Source organism: Nannobrachium achirus (assembly GCF_963921795.1).
Source record: "Nannobrachium achirus genome assembly, chromosome: 7".
Lineage (NCBI taxonomy): Eukaryota > Metazoa > Chordata > Actinopteri > Myctophiformes > Myctophidae > Nannobrachium > Nannobrachium achirus.
The window spans coordinates 61,292,578-61,316,750 of NC_137816.1; the positions used below are offsets into that span (position 1 = coordinate 61,292,578).

The 24,173-nt window shown below is 43.0% G+C and overlaps 1 protein-coding gene across 2 annotated transcripts in view; it reads left to right on the forward strand.

Annotated features, from left to right (window-relative positions):
* znf609b (zinc finger protein 609b) overlaps window positions 1-20,420 on the forward strand; it is a 120,460-nt gene extending 100,040 nt beyond the window's left edge. The window contains exons 4-9 of one of the 2 annotated variants that reach the window (XM_080729600.1): window positions 6,236-6,323; window positions 11,967-14,445; window positions 15,093-15,465; window positions 17,448-17,846; window positions 18,122-18,203; window positions 19,992-20,420. In XM_080729600.1, coding sequence (XP_080585726.1) covers window positions 6,236-6,323; window positions 11,967-14,445; window positions 15,093-15,465; window positions 17,448-17,846; window positions 18,122-18,198 — 3,416 coding nt within the window. In that variant the 3' untranslated portion in view covers window positions 18,199-18,203; window positions 19,992-20,420. The remainder of the gene's footprint in view (window positions 1-6,235; window positions 6,324-11,966; window positions 14,446-15,092; window positions 15,466-17,447; window positions 17,847-18,121; window positions 18,204-19,991) is intronic. The other variant, XM_080729601.1, reaches the window with a different exon arrangement.
* Window positions 20,421-24,173: the final 3,753 nt, after the last annotated feature.

Sequence of the window (24,173 nt, forward strand, 5' to 3'; positions counted from 1 at the left end):
GTGTGGCTGCTTTTGGTCTGGCAAACTGCTGCTAGGCACACGTAATGATAAACTGACAAGATATGTCATCTTAGCATTTGCAAAAGAAAAATAGTCCCAATGTCATAGCATAACAGCAAGATAGCAAAAACATTTTTTGGAAGGGACATAAATGACAAGGTCATTAACCCCTACAAAATTCCCTTTTGAGTTGGAACCAATGTTAATTTTGCCCGCAGAATTTGATTTAGTTTAGTCACTGTCTTTTCAATAACATTTTGTTTGTCATACTTTAGTCATCTTAAATGTTTTCGTTGTGAGCTTGTAGATCTGCTATTTTCAAAGCGCAACACCCGAGCGCAACCAAACATAAAATTACTTGTCTTTTAGTTCTACTGGATCTCTTCTCCACTAGTCCCTCCCTAACATTTTAGTCTAGTTTTTTATTTGTCGATGAAATTATCAATATACTTAATCTTAGTTTTAGTCATCATAGCTTCATTTTTATTTAGTTCTTATCTAGTTTTCATCAGCGAAAAAAAGGTAGTTGACGGGCGTTTTTTCACCATAGTTTTAGTCGTCGAAACGGCATGATAACTAAAGCTTTTCCTTTTTTTTTACAAGGCACATAAATGACAAGGTCATTAACCCTAACAAAAGTCCCTTTTGAGTTGGGGCGCGGCGTTGAGGTCAGCCCAGGAACCCATGGCCTTACCAGACTTGACCAGCAGCAGGGGACCCCTGATACTGTGGCCCCCACACTAACCTAATGGAACATGTCAGGAGGGACCAGAGAGCCAGTGACCTGTAATGCAGGCTCAACCCCCCTGACTGATCCCCCACACCATCATTAGGCTGTTATTAAATAATCGCACACAAGCAGGCAAGTGGAGTTTGCTGCACGAGGAGGGGGTTCCATTTGTTGCACAGCGGCAGTGAAAGGAAATGAGTGGTAAAATTACAGGCCCATTTCTCTCATTAATTCATGCTTCACTCTTCAGCTGGCCTGTGTGACCCTAATGAGCCTGACGGAATCAGGGGAGGGGGTTGGGAACGGCCCTGTCCTCGACCCTACTCCCACCTCAACGTTTGCTCAACAAAACACCCCAAGCTAAACGAGCAATTCTTTGTTTTTCTTTTTCTACAATGACATCCAGTGAGTAAAGAGGGATTGTTTTAAAAAATATACATTGTATTACTTTTCTGGTGCTACTTTTCTACCAAAAGGACATTTGATCAAAATCAATCATTGATTCACTGCCTGGTGGTACCAATAAAGTCTAGTGAAGTCTAAAATGTAAAATGTTTCTTGCAAATGAAATTCGGGGATAGAGGTGTTAGATTAATTTGAACACTTCAAACCACTCATCTTTCATTGCCAGCTGTCAGGTAGCTGTTTTTACGGTTTAAAAGCAATGCTGTTTGTATTTAGGTAAGGTTTGGAAAATTGGATAGGCTCTTTGGCAATGTAGTTAGAATGAATACACATTTCAACTCCAAGTGAGTGTGTACTATACTGTTCCTATAAGTCACTATTATAGTTACCATTCAAACTTGGATCTGGTTGCTACCCGACACATTTAAGCAATATTACACGAGAGGGTGTGCATTATCGCCGTTATTTGGCCCGACAGTCTTGCTGCAGTAACGAGCCGAAGGCGAGTTCCGTACACACACATTGTATTTGTATGAGCGGGTGGGTGGTTAAAGTCATGCTGAACAGTGCTACCAGTGCTCCAGGGTCGCTCCGGTGGTTCCAGCGGATTAGACAGCAGGACATGGCCAGTAAAAGAGTCTCCCGCACTCAAGGAGAAAGTTAGACCCTGGATACTAATCTCTGATAGCTTGTTTGTGGAAGACTAAAGACTACATTTTAGCGGTAAATATGCCATGAATTTGCGAAATCTTTATAATTTTTACACCTGCAAATGCTAGTTTAATTTTTTTTCACTGTGGTCAGCTTTTCCCTGTGGCATAGTTTCAGAAAATAATCAATGCCCGCTCCACTCCACCCCCTCCCCTCACAACAACGGATAACCACGCCTACATTTTAGATTTATTTTCATATCTGAATTCTTATAAAAAAGGAATAAAGAGGTTGGGTGTCCTGACCCTTTTAAGCCCTTTTTAAACCCATTAAAACGGGGAAAAGAGTCTGTGTCAACTTATTTTAGATTTTAGCGTTGTTGTTTTGTTTTTGTTTTTTTAGCTGGTGCTTCTTGCTTTTTGAGGTTGGAAGGGTTAGTCCCAGGTCTTGAAAATAAAATATATAATAAGCCTATTCTGCCTCCTGCTAATGATTAGTGCTTATCTAGACCTGTGTATTCTGTTCTGTTGTGTGATTGTCTTGTAATAGAATTGCTTCAAGACTGCTTTGTTGTACAATCACCTATCGGTGTCTCAATGTGACAAGACCTTTAGAAAAGACCCATTGTTCATAAGATATGTCTCCATCTGTTAGGATTTAAAATGTTGTAGTCTGTTTCTGAAACAAACAAAAAGAAGAAAAATAGGAAAAAACTCAATTAATGACATCAAGGATGAAAACCATGATTATGCCACATGCTGTCCTTTTTTTTGGGGGGGGGGGGGGTCTAAACATGAAGCACAGTTTATTCTATTTTGACATTGGAAATTGGGTTGGATGTTTTCCAACCCAATGTTTTCTTAAAGCCAATTTTTGTATTGATGAATTGACAAACCATTTAAGATAGGAAGGAATAGGGGTGATGGTGAGTAGATCATGAACAAAATTAAAGCCTGGTCATTTAATCGATTTTCGTTGATCGCATAAACAGAATCAACTGCCAGAGCCTATATTGTTTTCTTGTTTTGAAAAAGCCATTAACACTTTTTTACTGTACAGCATTGGTTCTCCCTCAAGGACCCAGGGGACCCCAGGGATCCTTGATGGAGTTCCAGGGGGTCCCCAGCAAAATAATTGTTTGGAACCAAATGGACCCTTATGGGTATGTAATTCAAAGTTAAATTAACATTGATTTTAAATTTGGATCAGAGATAGAAATGCCATTAACTCATTTGTAGCCGATCCCGAGAATACTCGTGAAAAATACTCGAGTACTCGGAGTGCCGATCCCGAGTATACTCGCGCTATATACTGTATACAGTAAAGCTGGCAATTTTACCGTACGGTCCGTTGGAAAGTGCCGGCACGATTGGACTCGCCGATTCATCATCATCGCGGATCCACGAGAACAAAATAGTAATCCCTTAACATGGTACAGTAGCCGACGGTCTATCTCATCTTTAATGTCCATTTTCTCCAAAAAACACTTTTGAAGCCAAGGATGGCATTAGATTCTCGCTATTATAACACAAGCTGAAAGGCAACGATCGGCCATTACTCCAACCGCATGGCACGATGACCACTTCCGGTGAATGACGTCATGACGTCAAACAGGAAATGTTTGCGCAATCGACTTCTGGCCTTCAAAATAAGAGACTGGCCGCGGACGGAGCAGGCAAAAGGCGCGCTGGACATTTAACCCGTTCATGTCTGGAGCACTAAATGGGTTAAATGGGGGCCCGTGGCCTAATGCATGTCAAACTGGGGGTCCTTGAAATTAAAATCATTGAGAATCACTGCTAGAGCCGTAAATATCTTATCCTATGGGGGTCCCTGGCATATCTTTTCAAATGGGGGGGGGGGGGGGGGTCCTCGGGCTGATAAGTCAATTTGGGGGTCCTTGACATGAAAAAGGTTGAGAACCAGGGGCGCTGGAAGTTGGGTGCTGAGGGAGCTGCAGCTCCTGGTGGTGGGGAGGAGAAAAATACATTTTTCGATTGAGAAAAAAAATTGACTTTGGGGAGTAAAATATGTTGAAAAAAGGTATTTGACTATCACATGGTCACCTAATCACATGGTCACCTTGCCACCCCCGGTCAGAAGGGAAGTCGAATTTAAAAATTGTTTTAAAATAAATCCTGCTTTGATGGCACACCAAAGTCTATTTATTTGAGAACTAGAAACTGTCTGTAGGCTCATTGGTGCAAACTAACAACGTTGTATATGGGGAATAAAAAAAACGGTAGAAAACTGTTACAAAAATAATACCCGATTTTGGTGTGTGCGTGAGTGACTGTGTGTTGCACTGTGTGCTAAAATAACTAGTAACTATACAGCTCCTTGTTTCAAAAATAACCCAAAACCGGATAAAAATTTTAAAATGTGAATTTTCGGCACGCACGCATGAACTCCTCCAAGCTCAGCTCCCCTTGGGATTTGGGAGTTCCAGCGCCCCTTGGGATTTGGGAGTTCCAGCACCCCTGTTGAGAACCACTGCTGTACGGTTTATATGACAGACCTCCCCACCATAACACTCCCCAGTTCTGTTGGGCTAAAAGAGCTGTGACTATGTAAGGGGGACTTGCGGTTTTCAGACGATAGTGATAGGAGCAGGGACTCGTGGCCAAGAGTCAGCAGGTTCCTGTAAACCCCACTCATTTGTAAAAAGCCTTATGCACTCACTATTTTATGCCAGAGGCAGCAAGAGCAAGAAATGAGTCCTGGAACCGTGTCTTCTTGTGTCTGCAGAACGGTATAGAAGATAGAAAGCGGGAGATACACTATGCTGTAGGTATATATATATACTGTTGAAAAGAGGAAATGGGGTGAGGGTGGAAAGAGGGAGGGAGGGAGGGAGGGGGAGAATGGGGTGAACAAGAGAGGTTTTCCTGAGCTAATAAAATGCTTGGTGGAGGACTGGAAGCTGCCAGCCAGCATTCTTGTGCCATTAGATAAGTTAGCTCACTGCAGCCTCCAGTTTCACTGCAGTGCTGAGGTTGCATGCTGAGGTCACCAGCGGGAGGTGGGAGAATGGAGAGAGAGAGGGGGGGGGGAGGGGGGAGGGGGCAATACATTTAGATTTTTTTTTTTTTTTTGTGGAGAGTGTGATTGCTCCCAGTCCTCCAAACCGACTTTTGTTTGTTTTATTTTTTGTTTTATTGTTGTTGTTGTTTTTTCCAGTTCTCATACACAGCCTTTTCTGTTACTTCATTAATTAAAGATGACTTATCAGCTCCTCATCATTGATCTGATTCATTATTATTAGTTTGGCTTTATTAGAGCAGAGTGTGGAGAGACAGTAAACTAAGGGTAGAGAGAGGTATTAGAGCAGAGTGTAGAGAGACAGTAAACTAAGGGTAGAGAGAGGGAAACACTTAAGACAAGATGCAGATGCGGATTCGAACACGGCTTCTAACAGCTCTCCAAGAACACATGGTCGGTCGGTGCACTACCAGGCACTCCCCAGGCTTGACAGATTTTTAACCATATTTCGGTTAACGCTTGTCCCTCTTTTCTGCAAGAATTCTGCAGTCAAGACATGATCTGTTGTTACTAATATTGTGTTTTAAAATGCAAGGTTAAATATCACACTCGCCACAGGTTGTGCATGCCTAAATAGACAAGTATAACCAGCCTTAAACTATCCAAATGGTGAAACAGAAGCTTCTGAGTCAGACACATTACAGCAATGCCAGCGGAGTCAAGGACGTTCCTGCGTTCGGTGCCGGCACTTCCCCACTGAAGCCTTGAGTGAAATAGTGAAAGAGGTCTCTGCTCTGCTTGGCTTCTCAGTTACAGGCTTTGAATTGGAACCCTTCAAGTCAAATTGGTTAGGAGCTTGGAATGAACTGCTGTACAACTGTAGATTATCTATTTTTTTTCACACGTTTCCCTATACTGTAGTAGTGCCATCTCTCGTCTCTGTCTGTATGTCTGTCTATCTCTGTCTCTATCTCTCTCTCTCTGAATACTTTCCTCAACATTTCTCCTCATGTCAGATAGAGGACAGCACATTGTTTCCGTGCAAATAATAATCCACTAGCGTATTCCCTGAACAGTGTGAGCTGGCTTATTTAACTGGGATGTTTACTCAGACAATATTCCGTAGCACCTACTGTCACTGCCTGATATACGTATCTTGAAGAATATCCGAGGTCCTCGGTTTAAGGTTGTTTAAAATGTTCCCACAATTTGCCATGCTCAGAAGATGGATAACTCTTATTACGCCTAAACTCATTTATTAACCTCACATCTATCGGATTGCAGGAGCAGTTTAGAATGACACTGCTTTCACGTGATAATTACTGTAAAGAAAACACTTGTCAAAGACAGTACAATCTCACACTGATGGGAAATATTCGAAAAAGCAGCCAATTAATGAACATAGTTAGCAAATTGATTGTTTCGGTTCATGGCTCGTGACCTTTTTGCCTTTTCGCTTTCTTCCAGGAATGCTGGTGGTCAATGTCACTTGGAGAAACAAGACGTATGTGGGCACACTGTTGGACTGTACACGGCACGACTGGGCTCCACCCAGGTAAAATGCTTTTATTATTATTATTATCCCATTTAGGCCTAGAATTATTGAATGCTTTAACCAGTGAAAAATAGCAGATATACAAGCTCACAGCGCGGCACCGAGTGCCACGCTGCGAGCTTGTAGATCTGCTATTTTTGAAAAAGTCGTGAAAATGTGTGCAAATCTTTGAATATATGTATTTTCAAAGCGAACGTTTATAACTCAAATTTTGCTTCTGGGTGGTCCCTGGAACTAGATATTTTGAAATGGGGGTCTGTGACCAAATAAATATCATTGTGGGGGTCCTTCACATGAAAAGGTTTGGGAACCACTGACATAGTAGTCTCTCAAGAACAGACTAATTGAGCTCCAGTTGAAGTGAAAAGGACCTTTTCTTTGACGATGGCTGGCCAGATTGTTGACATAGAAACATAGTTTTTTTTCCAAAGATCTTAGAAGGATTCAAAAGACACTTATAGAATCGGGTCAAAATTCTAATTTTCACAATTTTTCAAAAATAGCAGATCTACAAGCTCGCAGCGCGGCACTCGGTGCCGCGCTGTGAGCTTGTATATCTGCTATTTTTTCATATTTAAAGCATAAAATATTGCGTCATAATGTGTTCAGGCCTAAATGAGTTATTAGGCATTTAGCAGACACTCTTAATCCAAGAGTGATTTACAGTAGCCTAAGCAAGGACAAGACGATGTAATACATCAAATGCATAGAAATGGTGATCTAGGATCATAGGTAAACCAAGTCTTAAAGGGATATTCCACTTTAAAACAAACTTTTGGTCATTTTATCGTCTAATCGGGCTTTTATGAACACCCTGAACAGTTTTTAATTTGCTTCATTCAATATTTAGATATTTGATGTAAATGTTATCAGTCCTTCCTCCTCCAGGGCCACTCCACATACACACCCATTGTAACTTCAAATTCCATTTTAACCATGATAGATTCATTAAAAACACACATTATTTTTTTCTGGTGACTCATATTACCCTCCTAATACGTGAGCAGGCCGTGTTTTTTCAATAACTTTTTTCATTTATTTTTAATAAAATATTATTGTATTTAATTTTTTCCATTTTCCCAAAGAATTATTAAAAATAAAATAAAAAAGTTATTGAAAAAACACGGTCTGCTCACATATTAGGAGGGTAATATGAGTCACCAGAAAAAAATTATGGGTGTTTTTAATGAATCTATCATGGTTAAAATGGAGTTTGAAGTTACAATGGGTGTGTATGTGGAGAGGCCCTGAGCCTGGAGGGCCAGATAACATCGAATATCTAAATATTGAATGAAGCAAATTAAAAACTGTTCAGGGTGTTCATAAAAGCCTGAATAGACAATACAATGACCAAAAGTTTTTTTGAAAGTGGAATATCCCTTTAACGGCAGAATATACAGTATACCAAAAAATCTATACATCCGTAGAAGCGCAAAGGACGTAAGTGACATTGTAATTTTAGGACAGCTTTTCAGTGATATATTTTAAAATGCATTAATTGAAGCCTAATCTGTATTAAAGTATAGATTGCTTAAACATATGGTTTTTAATTAAATAATTACAATCAATGGAAAGGAAAACAATTACAATGTCACTTATGCCCTTTGCGCTCCAAGCCCTCGATTGAAGCTATACACAGTCACTATACGATGCCAGGTCAACAATAACCTGGCATCTGTCTACATAACATGCTATCTAAATGACGTAAGCCTGCAAGGCCAAGGCTAAGGTGGAGTCTGAAGAGAGGTGAGTCTTCAGATTACAGCAGAAGATTGGGAGTGAGTCTGCAGTTCTAATTGCAATGGGCAGTTCATTCCACACACAAAAACGTATACCAGGGTTCCCCAATAGGCGGCCCGCGGGCCATTTGCGGCCCGCGGGGGGCTACTGTCTGGCCCACACCAACCCCAGTAATAATGGTGGTATGAGAGCAGCTACAACACTAGTATATTGTCGTTGTCGGATGGAAATCTTGTATCTCCAAATTTGGACGTTCTTTCGCAAATCATACAAGGCCGTCGCACAAAAGTAGTGAAAACAGCAGTGCTACAAGCACACAGTGGCGTTGTGTGCTTGTAGATCGGCTGTTTTCACTAGTTTAAATCATTTTTGAAATGCTAAATTCAAAACGAACGGTTTTGGACATAGAAGATTTTCACCCGACAACGACGAAAACTGTCGCTGGAGTAGTGGGAACGCCACCGTCGCCCCCTGCAATGTTGTGGCCCTCGGCTTGGTACCCTAGACATAATTCGGCCCTTGGGGAAAACTAATTGGGGAACCCTGACGTATAACAAGGACGCCAGCACTCACTTTAGAATGAATTCTTCTTGTTTATTAAAAGGTATTACCCCCAGCAGCCATCAGAACATGCGGACGTTTCGGCCAGCAGGCCTTCCTCAGCGTGTAAACCCTGACGTATACCTTATAGCTTAATATTGATGACATCATGGATCTTCATATATGGGCATAAAAGGGATTTGGTTCCCCTGGCATCACAGGGATCTAATTTGTCATTTCAGAGATTTAAAAAAAAGTCCTTAAATTGACACTTTAGAAATGTGCCATACACTTAAACTTTATATTGGTTTGTTTACTGTTGAGAGAGAAAACAGTGTTGTACACTTAAGTTAATCATCTGGGGAGTGGGGACCCCCCCCCCCCCCCCCCCCCCCCGCCACAAAAAAAAAAAAAACATCATTTGGGGACCCGACCCACAGGTTGGGAACCACTGCAGTAAGTAAATGTACTTAGCTACTTTCCACCACCAGTTCTAAATGCCAAGGTGGAAAGAAAAGCAGCATTGCTACACGGCTGCCATCAATCATTACTGCTTGCTCTCCATCCCAGCTGCACTTGGTCCCTTAACCTTTTCATAAAGAGCACACACACTCCGATAGAAATCTGTTGTATCAGCCCCTCTGCTCAAGGATATAGCATTCAGCACCTATCTTCTATTGTGCAGCAGAAACTTGTCTATCCTCTGCTAGTCTTTATCTCTACAAGCCTGGGGAAACAGGACTCGCTGCTTTGCTGGCAAAAGGCTTCCGTCCTCCCAGGAGGGGCTGATAGAAATAGAATGCTGCTCCTAACAAGCACAGATTGCAGAATCCAATTATTGCACTAATAGCTTTTTTCCTCAACGCTGTATAACATCCTCTATCACAGTGGAAAGAGATTTTTTGTCTTTCTTTTTAAGATGAGGTTTGTAATTCACGTTGGTCGGCCTGTTTTCATGCATTTTATGCTCAAACCCCCTAAAATGTACTCTGTATGAGTTTACAATACCTGCCCTTGTAAATGTATCCAATTGCACCATGACAAAAGGTATTGTATAAATTACTGGCTTATAGAATAAGAATTATATAACATATATACATATTTATAAATATTAAAAACTGTACTCTAAATAAGACTATGGTTAGACTATATCACACCATCAATAATGGCATTGCTTTGCTTAATACGTGCGGTTTGTCAGGGTATATTTGCACACAGATTGTCTTACAGTTTGCAGCATGACTACATTAGGCACCCTCTATGAATAATTCAAAAAGCCATCTCCAGCCCGAGTATAAACTCAGGCTTGAGATGAGTAATGACTCTGAATTCCTGAACCTCTGTGAGACTACGGATGTATTCACATAGCCTGCTGAGGCTGAAATTGTTTGGAGAGGCTTGTAGGGGAAGCTGTGACTCATCCTCCTAGCACCGGTTTCTCTCTATTGTCACAGATTGCCAACCTTCACTGCTGCACAGGCAGATAATTACATTACAATTATAGAGACAAGAAACCCAACCGCTATTCTAAGGATCTGAATTATGTCGAGATTAAAAGGCAGGTGAAGGGTTCAACCGTATTGTCTTTTGCTGAATTGTTGTTTAAAGGCAAAATGATGGGTTTGCGGTTTTCAAGCTTTATTAAACCATGCGGGAAGGTGTAAAGTAGAGCTTACATAATGAAACTAAGAGTGCCCTTTAAATGACAAAGGTTTATGCTGAGCATACATGTTCAGCGTAAACTTAGTATAAGGTGTGTTATAACATATTATTTCTAAATAGGAGCCCGGGGGGGCAAATTGCTACCAGGCAGCAAATACCTGACGGGTGTCTGACCGCCGTTCAAATGAACGCAAATAAATATCGTAAATAGACGCCCGTTCTTTCTTTATTTTTTTTTACCGCCGGGGGTTCAAATAGATTTAGAGAATTAAACGCTCGGGCTACTATTTGGAAATATAATGGTACACAGTATATCGCAGTTTAGGTCTTACCTCATTTTGTTAGAAGCATTCTGAAGACTGAGAGACATACAGTGTAGCACTCAGAACATACAGTATAAACCGTATTTACCTTAAAGTCATACTGTTACAGGGCTCCACTTCCTACAGTATGGAAAAGTATGGAATTAAATTGCATATACTGTAAATACATGTAGCATCACACATAGCATTGTGACAAATTCTTGTCTGAACATTTATTAGTGACTCAGTGATGTAATTATTAGAATCATCGTCATGTCCATGGACAGTGAATACATTTTGTAATTAGTTGTTAAATAATGCTGACAAGTACATTTTATGTTTTACTTTATAAACAAGTAAGACAACCAATGAAGCAAATGTGGTGGGTCGTAGACTGTCACACAGTGTGATGAGACGCAGCCCCAGCCTGAAGCCTCAAAAGTCTAGTATCTGCTCTCGTTCCATAGGGATGTCCCTTTGCAGCGATGGTTAAGATATTGGACTTTCACGCGGGAGACCGGGGTTCGAAACCGGATGGGGCGGTTCGGATCACCTCCGTTACACAAAGTCAGTGGACTTTTTATAGTTCACTGGTCAATCGCATCAAGTTGCTATAGTATACAGTTTAAGTTTACATGACAAAAACTCAATAACATTACACAATCTAACATTGCCTGGATTTGGTGTTAATCAATTTCATTATGCCGTCCCTATTTTGAGCATGACATTGTAAGCACAAAAAAAGTATAAACTCACAATGTTAAACTCACAGTATAAACTCACAATGTTTCTCATTGTGACGTTGTGAGCTTGTAGCTTGTAGCTATTTTCAACACTTGACACTGTTGTACAGCTACAGTAAGGCGTGGTTAAGTGGTTAAATAATTTCTATGAGCTACAGTACATGGTTACAATCTTCTTGAAATTATTAGAGTATACCCACTTCTACAGACACGTCTACTGTCTGGATTCCTGATTAATCTGGTGGTAGTTTTGTTCCAAAATTAAATATCCTTAATTGTAAATGTGATTGCAAAAAAGTTGATTAATGGCGAGTAATCACAGAAAGTTATGTAATTGATTAGTGGGTTCTTTATTTTTTTATTTTTTTATGGCCCTAATCAAAATTGCCAAATAATCCTGTTTCAAAATTACATTAAAGTGTCAGTGTACTTAACTTGTGTATGTTGGATTAATTTTCAATTATCTTTTTTTTTTATGGGCGATACAAAATGTAAAAACAAATGAATGAATACATACACATTCATGTCTCCATGTTTTTCCTTATATATTCAGTTATCTGTCTGTTATATCAAGATCATAGTATTGAAGCTTGTATTGAAGTCAAAATGTCTGTATTATATTATAACAGCACTAATCATGCTCACGTTTGTTCCAGATTCTGTGAATCCCCTACAAGTGACCTGGAGATGAGGAACGGCCGTGGCCGTGGCAAGAGGATGAGACCCAACAGCAACACGCCCATCAACGAGAACAGCAACTCGTCCGACAACAAAGGCACCAACAACAACAACAAGACTCGGGGCGCCTCCAACAGCAAGGGGCGGAGGGGTAGCCAGACTCCGTCGGAGCGCCGCACGCCACCCAACAGCAACACGGAAGACATCAAGGCCAGTCCTTCGCCGGCCGGGAAACGGAAAACCAAACAGTCTTCAGACATGGAACCCAACTCCAGCTCGGAGGACACGAAAGGCAGCAAGCGCATGCGGACTAATTCCAACAGTGGCGCTGTTGTCGGACCAACCGGTGTCCCCGTCTCTTCTGTCAAGACTGAACCCCTTCCTCCTCCCCTTGACCGCAGCTGCCCCTCGCCGGTGCTCATCGACTGCCCGCACCCCAACTGCAACAAGAAGTACAAGCACATGAACGGTCTCAAGTACCACCAAGCCCGTGCTCACAACGACGACGACATAAAGTTGGAACAGGACGGGGACAGTGAATATGGAGAGGACTCCACTCTCCACCCAGAGCCAGGGAGCTGCAATGGAGCGTCTATCTCTCAGAAAGGATGCCCGTCTCCGGCCCGTTCGGTGACGCCAAAAGGCAGAGGCTTCGATGCCCAAAGTCCTTCTCCGTCCCCTGGCAAGTTCGGCTCGAGGCAGAGTAAAAAGAAAACGGCTGACGCGGAACCTGAAACAGGCTGCACGCCGATGGATGGATGTGAAGATGGACCCTGCCTCACCGACGAGGCCAGCAACGATGGCCTGGATGAAAAGAGGGGTTCAGACAAATCCAAAAAGGCCAGCGGCGGCACAAAGGCAGACAAAATGGCACAGAAGAACATGAAGTCGCCGCGAGCTGCCGGCACCGGTTCCACCCCGTGTCAGCAGCTCTATTCCTTTCCTCCCGGGAATACAAACACCTCTCCCGGGATGACCCCCATGATACAAGGGATCCCTAAAAGCCCCCAAATGAAAGGTAGCCAGCCCAAGCCCCCCGCCATTGGAGACCCCGCTCCCAGCATCTCCAAAGACAAGAAGAAGAAAGACAAGAAGAAGAAAGAAGGTGGGAAAGAGGCCGACAGCCCCAAAGCTCCGGGAAAAGGAGGGAAACTGGAGGAAGGTAAAATCCCGTACTCTGAATCCTCTGACCCGGGGAGTAAAGGGGAAGGGCTCCTCAACGGCTCCTCGGATCCTCACCAGAGTCGCCTGGCCAGCATCAAGGCAGAGGCTGACAAGATCTACAGCTTCTCTGACAACGCGCCGAGTCCGTCCATCGGCGTGGCCAGTCGGATAGATGGCAGCGGGATGCCACAGCCTCTCACGCCACTCCACGGGGTGACCCAAAATGGCGCGGACAACTCTTCTGTCAAAACAAACAGTCCGGCATACTCGGACATCTCGGACGCCGGTGAGGATGGCGAGGGGAGAGCCAGGACAGAAGAGCAGCCTGTCAGGGAAAGCGTGAAAAAAAACCTTTTTCCAAACCAGACGCCTAATAAAGAATCCCCATACTATGCAGGATACGACGGTTACTATTCCCCCAACTATGTTAGCCCCAGTCCCAGTGGACCCAACTCAGGCCCTCCTCTGGCCGAAGGTCAGGTTAAGATCAAAAGGGAGGAGGACCAAGACCAAGTGGACATAAAAGTCAAAGTTGAACCTCATGAAGACTGCAAAGTCGATAGCAGTACTTCTGCACAGCATCATCAACAGCAGCAGCAACAACAACAACAGCAACAGCAACAGCAGCAACAGCAGCAGCAACAGCATCAGCAACAACATCAGCAACAACATCAGCAACAACATCAGCAACAACAGCAACAACATCAGCAACAACAGCAACAACAGCAGCAGCAGCAGCAACAGCAGCAGCAACAACAACCCTCAGTCATCCAACAACGCTCCAACATGTACATGCAACCTCTCTACTACAACCAGTATGCTTATGTGCCCCCTTACGCATACCATCCTGACCAGGCTTACCATAACCACTTGATGAACACCAACCCAGCCTACCGGCAACAGTACGAGGAGCGGCAGCGACAGGTGGCTGAGCAACACCGCGCCGCCGAAAAGAAGTCCGACATCGCCGCCATGAAAGAACGAGAATCCGCCATAAAAGAGGAGTGGAAACAGAAAGGCCCTATGCCGCCGAGCCTCTCCAAAGCCCCCGGCCAGTTGGATCTGGGCAAGATGCCTCAGCCACCCGGAAAATCTAGGGACTCGCCTTCCGAAGCCTCCTCCAAGTCCATGGGCGGGGGCATGAAGGCAGAGGACTCAAAGTCCCAGCAAGCCGAGGGGCTGAAGATGAAACTCAACGAAGGGGGGAGCCACCACCACAGCAAGGAAGACTCCAAGCAAGGGCTGGAGTCCAGAGCAGCGACTGGGATGGAACAAGCTATGTGGTACAGACAGGTACAGTAAATGGCATGCTTCAGAGAAGAGTTTGTTGGTGTTACTGGCAGAGGTGCAAAAAGTACTCAAATGTTTTACTTAAGTAACAGTATCAGTACTGCAATTTAGAAGTCCGGAATTCAAAATGTACTTGAGTAAAAGTACAAAAGTTTTGATATGAAATGTACTTGAGTAAAAGTACAAAAGTAAAATTACTCATTGTGCAGAATGTCCCATTTCACAAGTTCAAAATGTATACAAATATTTTGAAATGTGACGCATTGTGAGCTTGTAGATCTGCCATTTTCAAATGGCTGAAATATACAGTATATTGGACTGAAGTGGTTAGTGTGTTTTGTAATAATAATCAAAATCTACAAAGTGGTGCCTGATTTTACACTGCATGCTGAAAATAGCCGATCTACAAGCTCACATCTGCGACGCGTTGTGAACTTTTTAGATCGTAAAATGAATCATAAAATGACCTGTCTTTTTGTTCTACTGGATCTCTTCCCCACTAGTCCCTCCTTTAACATTTTAGTCTCTAGTTTATATTTGTTGACGAAATTGTCAATATACTTTGTCTTAGTTTTAGTCTTCATAGTTCTTATTTAGTTTTCGTCAGTGAAAAAAGGTAGAAAAAAGTAACGCTGCTCTCCTTCAAACAGTATCCCGAGAAACCCCAGTCGGAAGACGAACAACAACAGCAGCAGCAGCAGCCACGATGGAAAGAGGAGAGGGACAGGGACAGGGAACGCGACCGGAAGATGAAAGACGACAGACTGAGGCCCAAGGACAATAGCGGTGGTCCCAAAGAGGACGCCAAAGAGGGTCCTCCCGATCCACGGATCTCCTCTGAGGACCACCGGGCCATGGTGGGCAAAGACCCGCGCTCCAATGCCCACATGCAGTTCTCCTCGCCGCTAGCACAGCACCAGGGCTACATGCCCTACATGCACGGCTACCCGTACGGACAGGGCTACGACCCCAGCCACCCTGGGTACAGGGGGATGCCCTCGGTCATGATGCAGAACTACCCAGGTATGGCGTTCTTTTCTGCCCTTTGAATGAAAGTGCATTATGTGTTGCTAAACAAAATGGCTAAATATCAAAGAGCACATCGACTGCCGGGTATTAATTAATTAATGACCGCTACATATGCCAGCATTTTTACCGATTTTACCTCATCTTTCGAGTTCTATAGAATTGTTCTTCCAATGCGGATGTAAACAAAGGATGTGACTCGTCTCGCTTCTAAAATAACCTTGCAACCGCAGTCTTCCGTTGTAGCGTTACAGCGGACGGGATGTTTTTGGCTGACGTAATTTCCGGTGGTGTTCTTCTTCTGGAGTCCTGGGATCGCTCACGTTTGAGGAAGAGCGCCCTCAACTTTCTAATTTCGTAGACATATTGTGTTCCTATGAGTCCATGCCTGCCAGTTACCAAGCACGCACACGCTCGCACACATGCACAAACAGGGCAGCTCCACATGTTTTGATTCCCAAAGGGAAGGCAGGTTGGACCACCCTATGCTCCGTTCCATTGCGTGGGGATGTGCTCTCTCCCCCACGCAACCATGAGAAGTGTAGCTAAGCTATGTGTGCTAATAATAACAGCCTGGCCTGGGTTGGACATTGCACGTGTGTGCATGTTCCACTAGTGCTATGAAGATGATATCCAAAGCGCCCTACCGCACATCAAACGCAGTGTACGCAGCCCGTAAATCAAAGTTCTTTCTATGTTTATGCTTGTTCACTGTGTGTGCAGGACGCCAACAGTATAACAGAGTGGGTGCAGTAATTCCACACATGCGCAGTAGATCATCGTCCCATCGCTTTCTGGGCTGTAGCCCGAATGGCTAATCTCTGGTGTTTGCATAAAGACTCTAATATAAGGCTTACATTTTGGGGAAGTGAAAAACAGGTGTCAGGCATCAGTTGTGTGCATATGCTACAGACAGATTCTGTCTACAGAGGTTTCCTTAGTTATATTTAGACTAGCCCTTACCCGTTCAAAGATATGAGCTCCGAAATGATGTGCAGTGTGTGGGTTATGGGATGTGCACTGTGCACACAGTATATGAGGGATGGAAAGTAACTTTAACTGGTGCTTGCATGATAATATGTAGGGGCATCAATGTAAGAAATACCCGTTTCGTTTAATGGCTACAGAGATACTGTGTACCGATCTGCATGATTTTTGGACAAAATCTGTAACAGGGCAAGACAAACGACCCCCCGCCCGCCCACCCGCCTGCACACACACACACACACACACACACACACACACACACACACACACACACACACACACACACACACACACACACAGAGCTGGTTAAACATGTTGCCTCATGCTAGATGCAGAATAGATATGCCTCAAGCTAGATGCAGAATAGATATAGATACACCATAAAAATGCTAATATACAGCATATGATTTGTGAAAGTGACAAACGGGCTTCACAGTTATGTCAGGTGTGTTCATATGCTAATGGTGATGCGATTTCAGATCAATTGCTCCAGCCACTGAGGAGAAACGCTGTGACAGACACTCACTCAGACAGACAGACACTCAGACAGACAGACATTTGGAAAATTATATGTTTGATAATGTGGCTGCACGTCCGAAAAGCGTGGTTTTCATTATAATGTTTCCACGTGCTGTTATTGGAAACCTTTTTTTGTTGATGCACACACTTTACCTGAGTGGTGAAGAATCAATGTTAAAGGACCATACCGCTGTCTGTCTGTACATGTCATTGTCTAATCACCGCCTTAGCCATACAAGGAACCATTAATGGCTTCAGTGGCCTTTTTGAGATTTTGAGTAAAATGTAAAACGGAAAATGGACAGAATGCCATGAGTCCCTGTAGTCAAACATGCCAGATCACCGGAATATGGTCCTTTGATCATTCAGTTGTATACTTTTGGCCAATATCATTTTATTAATAGCCATAATAATGGTGTCACAATTTGATGTATTGTTAATTTTTAACAAACCATCTCTTCCCCATGACTCAGGCTCCTACCTACCAGCAGGCTACCCGTTCTCTCCATATGGAGCTAAAGTGGCTGGAGGCGAGGAGGGCAGCGACAAATCCCGTGCCAGCCCCAACGTCACCAAATCTGCATCGGATTCCAAAGCCCTGGACATACTTCATCAGCATGCCAGCCAGTACAAGAGCAAGTCCCCTACGGTGGGCGACAACAAAACCTCCCATGAAAGGGAGAGGGAGAGAGAGAGAGAGCAGGAGAGAGGGTGCGGAGGAGACAGAGGAGATCGGGAAAGGGAGCGAGAGAGAGAACGGGAGAGAGATGTGGACCGGCCGCGCTCCTCGCCCTCCCAGCGCATCATGCCCTCACATCATCACATGGGTTACCCCCTGCTCTCAGGGCAATATGACCTGTCATATGCCACAGGTTAGTCTCACCCTAAAAGCATATCATTGGTTAGGAAATGGATTGACTGTACCAAAGTGTTGCTTATAGTACTGTTGATAATGATTAAATTGCTTTTGGAGAATAATTTGTTGCCAGTTAGCATAGCAGCTGATTTCAATCAAGAAATACAATTATTACTGTTTAGTTGATTATTCCTTTTTGTAGTTGCATTTGGCCCCAATGCTAGAAATTCACGACTTGTATTGCACAAATCAGATGTCCATGTACAGAATACTATTTGCAACCAACCACAGGTCTCTCTTCATCACCAGCTATTGTTGCCAGTCAGCAAGCAGCAGCCCCCTCCCTCTACCCGCCAGCACGGAGGTGAGAACGGTAAGACCCCCACACAGATGGAGAGACGAGCACAAAGACTGACACAGAGAGATAGCACAAGTCTGCTGAGAGAGATGTTTGTACAGGCTACTTACGTCAGCAACACTGGCAAGAGAGGCAAATGTAGAAAGCAGACATAATGCTACACACACAATCAATCCTGCTATTACCTCCAGTAAAAAGGCGTTTAGATGTTTAAATATGTGTGTTGGCGTTGGGAGCAGTTACTGACGTTAACATACTGTAAATCTTGTCCCATTAATGCCGTGTTTATTTCATTTGAATCGCAGTGAATTCTTCCTAGTTTTTTCCTCCTGTGCCGTGTCGATGTTGCAGTCTCAGAGACAGCGCCCTGTGAAATGGCTTAGCCAAACAAAGCTGTTCCTGCGCTACAGCAGTCTAACACAATATGCAGCGCAGCACTTAGCCCCTCAGCCATCCATCCCTAAGCAGGTCTTTTGAGGACAAGTGGATCACGGTGTTGATAATAGAGAGAGACGGTGTGAGCCAGAGTCAGCCAAGAGGCAGCGAGCAGACACTACTGAACTCTAGTGGCAGCCCTGTTACTTTACCCCTGAAAAGCTTGATATTTAATGCTTCTGCATTTTGATTACGAATTGCAAAGTGGGAATATAGAGCTTATAGTATGACATACAGAGAATAGAAACATTTTGTCGTAATTACAATTGAATATATATATATATATATATATATAATATATATTCATGGGTTGCATTTGTAGTCCTAAACCGGCCATATTGAGGACCAACACAGGTGTTCAATTTGTCTGATTGGCATAGAACCAATGTTCTACGTTAATCAAAACACCTGTGTTGGTCCTCAAAATGGCTGGTGTAGGACTACAAATGCAACCCATGAATATATTATATATATATATATATTATATAGAATAGATAGATAGATAGATAGATACAGTATAGACCTATACAATGTGTCTCTTGCATACCTGTAGTACTTGTCTTGGTCCCACAGCGAATTCAGGCTCAAGAGTTAGCTGGAATAGCGGGGTGCCGATTTACTAGCGTATTGTTAAGAACATTTGGTAGAACAGGGTATGACACTAACAAAAATAAATTAGGGCTCCACAGCAGAGGCTGTGAGTAAACATAAGTGTATGCTGCCTTCCAAATGTCATTTAGGAAATGACACAAATCCCATGGCACTGTTGCATACAATCTGACCTAAACCACAGCTCATTCTGTCCAGTCACACACCACAGCAGGCTGTGATGTGCCAGAGAAAAATACTTCTCTAATTTCTTGTTTACTAAAAGTGTGTGTGAGTGTGTAATGGTGGAACTTTGTCATGAAATCAACACGGAATTACACATGTTCTTGTTTTTGCATTATTTTTATATACTCTTGGACTCAATGTTTTACAAACACGATAGCAAAGTAGTGCCCTCGTCACCCCGGCTGGAGTGACTAGCTAGCTCCAACTAAGTAAGTAAGTAAGCCTTGCCGAGCCCTACGGCCTATATGGCTGGAGCCTATCTCCTGTTTCTGTAGCGTGAGGCAGCTTGATGTACATGTACACCCCCTGGACATGACGCTAGTATGTCACAGGGACTTACCCCCAATCCAACCCTTGATGCAGAGTGCCAGGCAGGGGGGCATTGGGTCCTATTTTTTGTAGTCTTTGGTATGACCCAGGTATGCAAAGGTATGCGAGAGACAAATTATATAAATTGAAGGTATAAAATCACCCAACCTGATAGGTGTTAAATACATATTTTTTGACACCCATATTCTTTCCTTGTTGTCACAGGGAAACGTGACCAACACACCTCCAACCCTGCAAAGATTCATGTGACTGGCTCACATGAGAAGACAAAACTCCAGGGTGTTACCTATTAGACATCAGTTGAATGGTGTTTCTATGTTTTTTGTTTTTCTTTTGTTGGTCTGCCCCAAGTCTGGTCTGGCAGGTTGTTCCACCACCCCCTTTGCAAATGACCCCAAATTCTCAAACCTTGGACTGTAAAGTGACTGATACAACCCAGGTTCAAAGCCATTACTCTGCCCAAACACGCGGAGGGAACACCAAGCCGTTGATGATTTAGTCTTTGCACTGTCGACAAATGCAATGCAAAAAGAGACTGACGGACTGCTTGAACAGCTGTTTTTCTTTTGGGTTTTTTCCCTGTTTCTTTGGAGGGGGGTTTCTTTGGACTGCATTGTTTTTTTGTTTTGTCTTGCGCAGAAAGAAAGAGGCACAGGATTTGTTGTTTTTCTTTGGGGGGGAGGCGGGGGCTGATGGGGGAAAGGGGGAGTCGAAACAAAATGACTGACAAAAGTGAATCATGTTGAAATGATTGAACTGTATGTCCTTGGCTAATTTTATGCCATGATACAACGGTATATCCTTAACTTGAGAAAAACATCTTGGTTTATATTTTATGAGGAGCTGGAATAAAGGTGGTAGCTGCTTTCTTCAGAGACGCGAGAGCCTGAGAATGAAGTTTTCATTTTTACCATCGTCGTTGTGACAATTCCCATCCTCAGCGAACCCTCTGTTCTTGTTTCAGGGATGATGTCATGTATTTTGCGAAGGGACCGCGTACACCTCAATGGAGAATAAACACTATTCATGTTTGTTTGTTTTTTTCTTACGTGTTTTTGTTTTCTTTCTTCATTTCTTTTTATTCAGTTCCATATCAATGTCAGCTTTCAATGTGTGTCCTACGTTGGTACCATTGCTACCTTCCCTTAACACTGAAATGACCACATCTATCCTCACAACTCACTCTAACATACGCTCACTTAGACAGCTGTTACTATGGCCACTGATCTGTGATTGGTTGGGGATTATTTACACAACTGTGTCATTGCTTGATACCAAGATTTTGATTCTTTCTGATGCTAAATTAGTCTGTGACCACCTGGTTAGCGTTCGACCTCTCGGCTAACTGCTCTTAAAGAATAATTATGAAGACCCTCACATATCCAACAGACGGAGAATGGAGAGAGGAATGGTTGAAGCAAAGGCTAAAGGCTCTTTTCCACCGGCAGCGATAACGATGACGATAATGATTTAAAAAAGTGGGTTTTCAATTGAAGTGGATCGCCTCGGCAGCATCCACCCAACACCGATAAAGACAACGATAGCCGACAACTACATTGTTAGGATCAACAACGATGTGGTTAAGATCACAGTGATATGGAACTGGGTCTCTGACAAACAGCTCGAGGTGCGCTCTGCGCGAGCGGCTGTTAATTGGCGCCTCTTCACATTGATGTCCGATAACTTTATCGGACATCAATGTGAAGGCATAATTATCGCTGTGATATTTTCTGGCTATCGTCATCGTTAGCGCTGCCGGTGGAAAAGGGCCTTTAAACGGATAAAACTAGGCAGTCAATCACTCACGACTGGTACTTTGTACAAAGATCCTGTTTCACCCAATCAGCCAAAATAAAAAGCACTTTGTTGCCTGTCTTTTGTGGCCATTCACTGTGGCGGTTCTGATCTAAGGTAGTAGAGCTCCCTGATGGAAGTATAGTCATCACCAAGTATGAAATGGTCTCACACAGAATCCAGTGACTGATTCATGGACGTACAGTCAAATGGCCTCTTCTTAACTTTGAATTCCCTTTCGTTTCTATTCAACCTCAGGGGAAAAAGTGTCGACATCCACATGCCATTAATATGGACTTTTATAAGGCCTCTGTTTATGCGTGTTGTAAAAGCACAACAAGTAAAAGTACCGAGCTCTGTGTGCTCTACTGTGTGTATTTGGCCACGAACGATGTTTCATTGGTACGTAGACGGTGATTGTTGGCGTTATTCCAAGCTATGGGCTGTTTTCCAGCAGAAGTCCTGATTATTTCTGTAAATGCATGGAAATGAGAGTGTTATCACATGTATGTGTTCTTCAAAAATGACATGCTCTTTCAAATTTCGATTGATTTGATTGTGTTTTGCTTTAAAAATTCCCACATTGTCATTTATCGGTTAAGTAAAGTGTTCAAGAGGTTTAGTAAAATCAAGAGGTTTAGTAAAATCACCTGTTTGTGTCAAGTGTAATTATCTCTGAGGTCGGCTGTTAATTATGTCAGGTAGCTGTTTTGCTTGAACATTACTCATGTTTAGTAACAAACTCTATAACATTTGGAGTTCAAGAGCTTAAACGTGTGAGTTGTCTGTTTGCTTATCCACACAGATCTCAAGATGTGGTACAGTACAGTATGTCCCTATGACCGGTTTGCATTTTTTTTTTGAAAGAAAGGTGGCCTGACATGAAAAAGAAAAAACTAAAAAAAAAACAAGCTGAATGTGATGGTCTTTTATTTGTAACTAAACTGTAAGGTAATCTAGGCAGCTGTGATGTTGTCATTAAAGTCAGTGGGGTTTTAGTACCAAGCAGACTGCATACATTTAGTTTTTATCAGACAAGTGGTTGTGTGACAAGTGCATTTGTTCTCTCTGAGAGTAGTAATGTTATCTCAGTAGTAAAAAGCGCAACCCCAGTGGAAATCACAATGTACTAAAAAGTGTATGAAAAATCAGAAAAAGTAATGTTTGCTATAAGATTATTAGAAAGTGCTTGGCTCTGTATTTTGCAGGACTGTGTTTGTTTCATGGTGAAGAATATATTTATTGGCCAGCAGTTGTCTCAATTGGTGCCTAGTTGAACATTCTCCTGTGAAAAATTGGAGAGACAATTGCTTGTTTGTCCTTCCTGACCCACCTGCTGTTCACTCAAAAACCCCCAAAGTACCGTTCACTCGCTGGTACTTGAAAGGATGTTTACAATGTCTTCATTTCTTTCTATGTGAGAAATAAATTCAGAACTCTTCCCCTTTCCCCCCTTCGCTCCCCTCCCTTCAGGAGTTTGTGTAAAGTGTACATTACCATGGTTCTTTTTTTATACAATACTCTGTAACTTGCCTTTGTAAATTTGGGCAGAAAAAAAAATAAATCTTTTTATGAGACAATCTGTCATCTGAACTGTTCACTTGCTGCTGTCAAATGAAGGAATGCCCCCCCACCTTCAAATAAAGCATATTCCTTCTAATGATAATCTTAAAGATTATGATGCCTGAACACAACTGAATGATTTGGGGATTTGTTAACTGCACTGTGGATTTTTAGCCACAGGAGGGCAGTGTCTCCATGGTGGTCAGCTTCCGTCCCAGCCATGTTAGTTCCTGGTACCATGAAAAAAATGGAATTCCCGCACGCTGTCTTCATTTGCAGCAGTAGTTTATTCCAACGTTTCGGTCTAAATGACCATCAGGTATCCCATCAGGTTCCTGTGGTACCAGCCAAGTGGAGTTGAATTGCGACCAGCTTGGCTGCTGTGAAGGCAATACGGAAGCACGTTATTTTGATGTGATGCTCTTCATGTGCTTAAATTGTCAGATTATATATTATAAAGCTTTCTTCAAAGCGTATCTTTAACCACAGTTAATAAGTGGAACACCCCCACATCGAGGCGATTTGAGCACCCAGCAATTTGTCCGAGTTTCAACTCTACAATCCGTCACCAAAACCTATGTTCTTTAAACTCTCTTTGACCTTTTCCAGTTGACTGCTTTGACATTCACAATCACATCTGGCAGGCTGATGACTGCACATTTCCCTAATGCTCCTGAACCGAGATCCTCCTGTACGCACTAACATACAGTAATGCTGTGGCAGAGGGTGATTATCCTGGGGATGATTTTGTTGAGTGTATAAATGTGAAATCTGATTATCCTCTATGCTTTCAGCTAGAGGGGTTGGCTAGAGGAGAAACACATTCAAAGGGGGGGAGAAGGTGGAGGGATTACGCCGAAGTCAGCAATATAGTGCTGAAACTAACGGCTTTTCCAGAGGGCAGCTGGGGCTGGCATCAGGAGAGGACATTGCTGCATGGTGAGAGGATACCTTGAGACAGGCCTCGCTGCTTTTGGCTCACTCCAGGATATCGACAAGAGAAGAAAGGCTTTACCTCTCTCTGTGTTC